This window comes from Rattus norvegicus, chromosome 16 (assembly GCF_021556685.1).
Source record: "Rattus norvegicus strain SHRSP/BbbUtx chromosome 16, alternate assembly SHRSP_T2T, whole genome shotgun sequence".
Lineage (NCBI taxonomy): Eukaryota > Metazoa > Chordata > Mammalia > Rodentia > Muridae > Rattus > Rattus norvegicus.
In genome coordinates, this window is record NC_141549.1 from 55,017,095 (window position 1) to 55,023,904 (window position 6,810).

A 6,810-nucleotide genomic window follows, 5' to 3' on the forward strand; every position below is an offset into this window, starting at 1 on the left:
TCCTCCTGCCCATCCTTCCTTCTCGTCCAATGACAGGCCTTATTCTATCCTGTACCAGCCCTCACCTGTATGGCATCCTACATTCCCCTTAGTCAGGATTCTGCCTGATGTTTACATATGACTACTTCGTTTTTCCTGACAATGTGACATTAAATATTTTTGTTTTTCAAAGCGCTGTCGCAGGGAACTGACAGACCAACCTTCTTTAGAGATTGACTTTTAGTCTTTTAACACAAATATCTGTGTGTCTCATGTTTCAGGTTCACAGTATCTGCCTAAATCTTATCAGAGGGTAACTCTGACTGCAAGAAAGAGGTTCCAAGTGGCATCGTGATATTACTGCTCACAAATTACGAACTTGCTGGAAGACTTGAAGCCTTGGCCACACCATTTGTCACATGAAAAGAAGAGGAACAAGTATTACCTGGTGTATATACTCATCTCTCTGGCAGCAGGAGATGCTAGAATACCTGAAAGGAACACAAGAGAATAAGTAACTGAGTTTCAAACACTTGAAAAACATTGCAAAGAGAATAAAAGTTGAACTCCCTAATCCTTATGGGAAGCATGCCTGAGGCTCCTTGGGCTCCTGTGTATTGCTTAAAAGATCCTAATATGCCCTTAAATTCCATTTTTATAGTTAATGTTTGCACACAGATAATGTTAGTGCATTCCCTAAGAAGATGCCATTTTTAACTCTATACCATCACGCACATTTCTGTCTCAATCTTTTAATGATTCATTCCATCAAAACTAAATAGGAGTAACATTTGAGACAATTTGTCCATTTGAAAAAATGATTCTGGTTCTTCTGTTCATTGTGCTGACTTTAAAATAACTGTTGTATATTCAATGTGTAAAGTGATGGGTTTCATGATGACCTTTGTGGTAGACCGATTTAGCCATGAATACCTGAGAGATGTTTGGTAAGCCAATTGTGTTAAAAATGCAAGAGTAAACTGGTTTTTGTTGTCAAATGTAGGCAGTGCATCTAAAAGTATCCCACGTTTAAAGGGGAATATAAGAATAATTAAAATCCATTGCATATGGTCCCAACATTGACATTTAGGTTGACACGTTTGACAACTGGACAGAGGAAATTGTAACACCAACGTCCTTACATACATCATCCCGACCTATCTCTGCCGTGACATAATTTCTTCACTACAGCCTCCCTGAGCCCTTGCTGAAGGCAGCAGTCCCCTCTACCCTCTGCCCTTTTCCTACTCTGGATTCTCCCGACCGTATGTCCAACCTGACTACTACAGTCAGGGGAGTAAAGAAGACAAAAATGTCAGTTGGAGGCCAGGCTCCTTTCTGGTACTTATTCCTGATTCATTCTCATATACAAACATCTCAAATCAGCATACTTTCCCCCTTTTTATCAGCTAATGACATTACATCAACATGAATCTTATTAATCGAAAAGGAAACTTTACTACATATGTGTGTGTGTATATATAGCGTTTAAACATATGATAAATTGTTTTCAGGACATTTCTTGTTATAAGAAGTGAGGATCATTGTCTACTTAAAGATGTTTGGAAATTGACCCCTCTGTGGCGAGAAGAGTTGAACCTGCTCTTTAACATAGAATGACAAATCAGAGGTGACTTCAAACCTTTGTCCTACCTGATAGTTTCTGCTTCGCGCTCTCCACTCCAGTTTCTGCAGTGGTGGGGCATGTTAGAGACATGCTAGGGAGTGGGTAGTGGTCAAGCTGCTGTATTGATAACGTTGTTCCAGTTGGCCACTCTAAGGAGGGTATCTCTCTTTGCCTAGGGAATGTGCCCAGGGTTGAGTGTCTCACACCAAAGCATTTGGGGCATTATCATTCATTTCTCATCACAAGCTGTGGAAGCACTTCAGAGAAAACATCAGTCTTCAGGCAGCTGCTCTTGACGTCTGGATAGAGAGTGGCTGCCATCCTGTTCACCAGTGCCTGGCTGACGGCTCTGAGGTCCGTTATCATTGCTAAGAGAGCTATCTACTGTGCTCTCACATCCCACCAGCTCACTTCATATCAATTCCTAGGTGCCATCCAATGGTTTCTTCTTCAACCCAAAGTCTGAAAAAGGGGGTAGCTCACAGCACATCTAACAATACTCCTAGATGAATTATTATTCTTTCCAAAGAGCCATGGAAGTGATTGAGTGGCAGCTCGGCTGTGTTTGCCTTCAGAGGTCTACAGTTGGAAATGTATTCTTTTTTTTTTCTGGAGCTGGGGACCGAACCCAGGGCCTTGCGCTTGCTAAGCAAGCGCTCTACCACTGAGCTATATCCCCAACCCTGGAAATGTATTCTTTACATCCACAAAGTAACGGATTAGAAATAGTAAACAGGTAGCACAGTTTTTAATCATCCAGGCGTTTTGAATGGAAAGCAAAATACCGTTAAACGATATCTTAAAACCCAGAGGTCTTGCTGAACCTAAAAGAAACCTTCTTCAGAACTTATTTTCAAGCCTGTATTAAAGGAATTTCATTTATAGGTGAAGTGGGATATGTACCTTAGTAAATTATGCTTGTGTGAGGATGGCGCTGCTTAGACTGGAAAGGGGAAATATCAGGGGATGTGATTTTACAATACTCTACTTCCAGAAATGACTCTTATTGTAGTCTGGTAAAAAATTGAAAATGGAAAATCACGTCTGAGAAAAAAATTCAAATACAGGTTAGTGACTCCATGAATTAAAATACATTTAATTTATCACAAGCCAAAGAAAGAATGTGGGAATTTTTAAAAACAATTCAAGAAAATATAAAATTTAATGGAAAATGTCTAGATTTCTAAGAAAAAAATCTATCTAGCTACATAGATAGATAGATAGATAGATAGATAGATAGATAGCGAGATATAGATGAACTAGCTTATGTCTTTATATTTGTGTTAATTTGAACTTGGATGGAATGTCTTTACTAATCGAGAGGTTCATTTTTAATGCCATAAATGATTTCAGTATATTTTTTACTATCATTGTTTTCTTATAACAAAGGATGATTGTTCAGGAGTTTTAATCATTTAATTTTTAATAAAATGTAAAATATTAAAAGAACTTTTATGAATTTATTGAATTTATAAAAGCATCCTTACATTCCAACAGTATATAAATTCTGCAACTGTCTCCCATTTTGCAGTTTGAAACACATAAACATCTGTTCCTTCCTTCCTTTCTTCTCTTTCTTGTTTTGCCTTGTGTCGTTTTGTTTTGAGCTAGGGCTTCTTGTGTAGCCCTGGCTGTCCTAGAACTCACTCTGTAGATGAGGCTGGTATTGAACTCAGATTCGCCAGCTTCTGTTTCCCAAGTGCTGGAATTAAAGGCATGCGCCACCAATGCCGGGTACCCAACTCTTTCTTTGGTTGAGTCAGGGTTTCATGTAATTATAGGCTGGCTTCAAATTCTCCATGCGGATGACAATGACTCTGAACATCCACCCACCTCCACGGCCCAAGTGTTAGAATTGTAGGTGTATGCCACCATTCCCAGATTATTTAATTATTTCTAAGTAGACAGAAGACTTTTCCCAGCAAATTCATAGTAGACAGGTAGGTACGTAGACAAGGAGAGAGAATGGGAGGGAGGTAGATATCTATTTTGATCATCTACAAATTGACCACTTTCCCCACCCTTAGGACAAATCTTCAATGCCTGCTGGGGACAGCATATGATGACAGGGACGGCCAGCAGTAGGCCGAGATGGAGGCATCTCAGAAGCCCGTGGCAGCTCCTTGTAAAAAAGGGTGGCATCCGGGACCCTGAGGAGCAGGAGACACCATCCCTCCAGGGGACCCATCTGAAATAAGAGGCTGCCTAGAGTAGGCCGGGATGGAGACATCTCAGTAGCCCTCAGCAGCTCTTTGTAAAAAGAAAAAAAAAAGGTTGTTCCCATCTCTCCTAACCTTAGCCCTGGACAATGGCTGTATAGATTTCATTTGTGTGTGAGTGCTCTGAGCTCTCAAGTATAATAAGTCAAAAGTTAAAGTTTAAATAATGATAAGTTTGCAATTATTATTTTGCCTGAAGGGAGAAGCTTGAAACTTTGGGGAACAATCGTAATTCTTAATTCTTTGTGGGATGTGGTCATTCTTTTGAATTTGATTTGGCAATGAATATACAATGTGCTTTTTTCTACCTGCTTTTGAATTATCAATAAAAGACTGGGACAAGAGTAAGGCGAGAGAGCATGAGAAGAGCATGTGAAGAGTAGTAAGTGAAGAGAGAATGTGAAGGGTGAGGGAAGAGAGAATGTGAGGTGTGTATGAAGAGTGTGTGTGAGAATGAAAGGGTAATGAACAGAGGTGTGCGTGAGTGTGGGAGTTCGAGAAAAGAAAAGCACAATGGAGAAAAGCAGAGTGCATAAGAGAATGCAGAGTGTGCAAGCGAGAGAGAGAGAGAGAGAGAGAGAGAGAGAGAGAGAGAGAGACTTTAAGCCTTTAAACTACCTGTCAGTTTGTACCCAAAGAGTAGCCTGTGCATATTTATTATATGCCTTCCAGATAACCCTGCTCCCAGTTGTGAACTCCCATCCTATGTGTAGGCTGGACCCCGGCAAACGCCTATCCTCCTCATCTCTGAAGCACTGACAAAGCTCCTAAGCTTGGGGTCCAGACACTGTCTGTTCTGCCCTAAATACAGAAATTATTTTGAACTACCTCCCCCAAAATAGCCAGTGCTTTACAGAGGGACCCTGACAGTGTGGTAAAACTCCTGCCTTCCCATGTTTGGAAGCTTGCCTATACCCAGATCCCCATTTGTCCCTTACTGAGATGGGCCCCAGGTTGTTTTTGAAGAGATGGGTTTATCTTACAATTCTCCTTTGTCCACAGAGATTAGCAGCAAATCACACAGAGGCTTATCTTCTACTTCTAGAGCTGTAATTGAGCCTAGAGCTCAGCCTCAGTCCTTTTAGGGCTCCCTTTAGAGGGGAGGAAATGAAAGCCCATGAGACATACTTAACAACAGTAAGTAAACATGATATTTCTTAAGGAAGTCTGAAAGGGATTCAATAATACAGAAGAAAATTCAAAAATAAAAACCTCTGTTTTCTGCCTCCATGACACTTTCTTCCTAGGGTAGTTGCAAAGAAAAGTTTTCTTCTGTTATATTTACGCATATTGGTGTGTGTGCATTATATACCACGAAATATAAGAAATACAGTAAATTAATACGATTCTTGAAAACAGGCAATTTTAAGGCTGAATATATACTATCACATCATCGAGCACTTCTACTCATAGGTATATATGTATATGTATATACATATTGAATGGAAATATGTACATAATTGAGTCAAAAGATATCTAAGAGAAGGAATATTCATAATTATTCAAAGCATAGGAAACGTGGAAAACAACGGAAACATCTATATTTATATTACGATGTTTTATGAAATATGTCAATGTTCTAGTGGATAGATAAATACAGTATGTAATAATCTACTTTGAATACTAATATAGTGATAAAGTGATCAAGCATATTTTACTTTGTTATTTGTTTTCTTTTGCTCTTTCACTTAATGTTTTATCAACTCCTTTTCAAATCAGTACACACTGATGGCTCTTTTTTTTAAAAAGTAACGGCAGGGGTGGTGGGCAACATGGCTCAGCTGGCCAAAGAGCTTGCCACCAAACTTGACCACCTGAGTTTGATCCCCCAAACCCACATGGTAGATTGTTGTTGTCCTCCCTCCGATCTCCATGATCACATAAAGATAAAAAATGTAATAACATTTTAAAAGATATATTTATTGATTTTATGTATGTGAGTACAGTGTAGCTGCCTTCAGACACACCTCAAGAGGAAATTGTATGCACTACAGATGGTTGTGGGCCACCATGTGGTTGCTGGGAGTTGAACTCAGGACCTCTGGAAGAGCAGTCAGTGTTCTTAACCTCTGAGCCCACCTCTCCAGCCCCCAATAACAATTTTAATTCAACTGAGAAAAGCCCTGGATGTGTTTTCTCCAGGTCACAGAGTCCACACAGGTGTTTGTGGGCAAACCATGCAGTCTCTGTAAGAAAATAACTCAGGAAAATGGGAATCCAAGACATCTTTGATTCAACTTTCTTGGCACTCTACCTACCTAGAGTGCAGTAGGCATGAGCACTCGTAGTCCCGCCCTTTGGAGATTTGGATGTAGAACGGAACTAGTATTCAGGCTGTACACCTCCATGGGTAGCTAGAGAGTAGACCCTCCAGTGCCTTCTCTCTGGCCTTTCCCTTCTGCAGGCTTGGCAGTTTTAGCTTCATTTTGACTGTGCGCCGTAATTATGGTTCCAACCCCCTCCCCCTCATAGCACGCCTTCTTTCATCCTCTTCTGAACGACCCCCACCCTCACCCCACCCCCACCCTTGTTCTCTGGCTTTCTTTGGTCAGAGAATGTTTAGGGAAGTGCCTAGACTGAGATCTCCTTTAGCTTTAGTGACTCAGTCTGTCAGCTGACACACTGGACGTGTGGCTCTCCTAAATTTCTAGGTCATGGGAAGGTGATTGCTGTGCCTGACCCTGAAGCAGAGGCCAGAGTGCGACCGGTTTGCGCAAGGGCTAGTGAATTTAGAATTCCAAAGAGTGCCTTTCAACATCGAGGACTCTTCATTTGAAGTCTTTAAACAGAGCGCGGAGGAGATCCGTAATTCTTCCATACACACCGAGGGAGTTGCAAAATCCTCAACAGCCCCCATTAGCAGGCCCCAGGGTGTCCGGAACTGGTGATGTGAATTTCTTGTTTTTTGGTTTTTTTTTTCTTTTTGTTTTTCTCCATCCCGAAGCTATTCTAAATTCAACTTCCTCTGCTGTTGTCGTCTTTCCA

General features: G+C 40.8%; 2 protein-coding genes across 1 annotated transcript in view; both read left to right on the forward strand.

Annotated features, from left to right (window-relative positions):
* Positions 1-3,055, forward strand: part of Fam149a (family with sequence similarity 149, member A) — a 59,250-nt gene extending 56,195 nt beyond the window's left edge. The window contains 1 exon segment of the mRNA NM_001427705.1: positions 261-3,055. Within this exon segment, the coding sequence (NP_001414634.1) occupies positions 261-334 (74 nt within the window). The 3' untranslated portion in view covers positions 335-3,055.
* Erich1 (glutamate-rich 1) overlaps positions 1-6,810 on the forward strand; it is a gene marked incomplete at its 5' end in the record, with an annotated part of 52,793,804 nt that overhangs the window by 24,146,535 nt on the left and 28,640,459 nt on the right.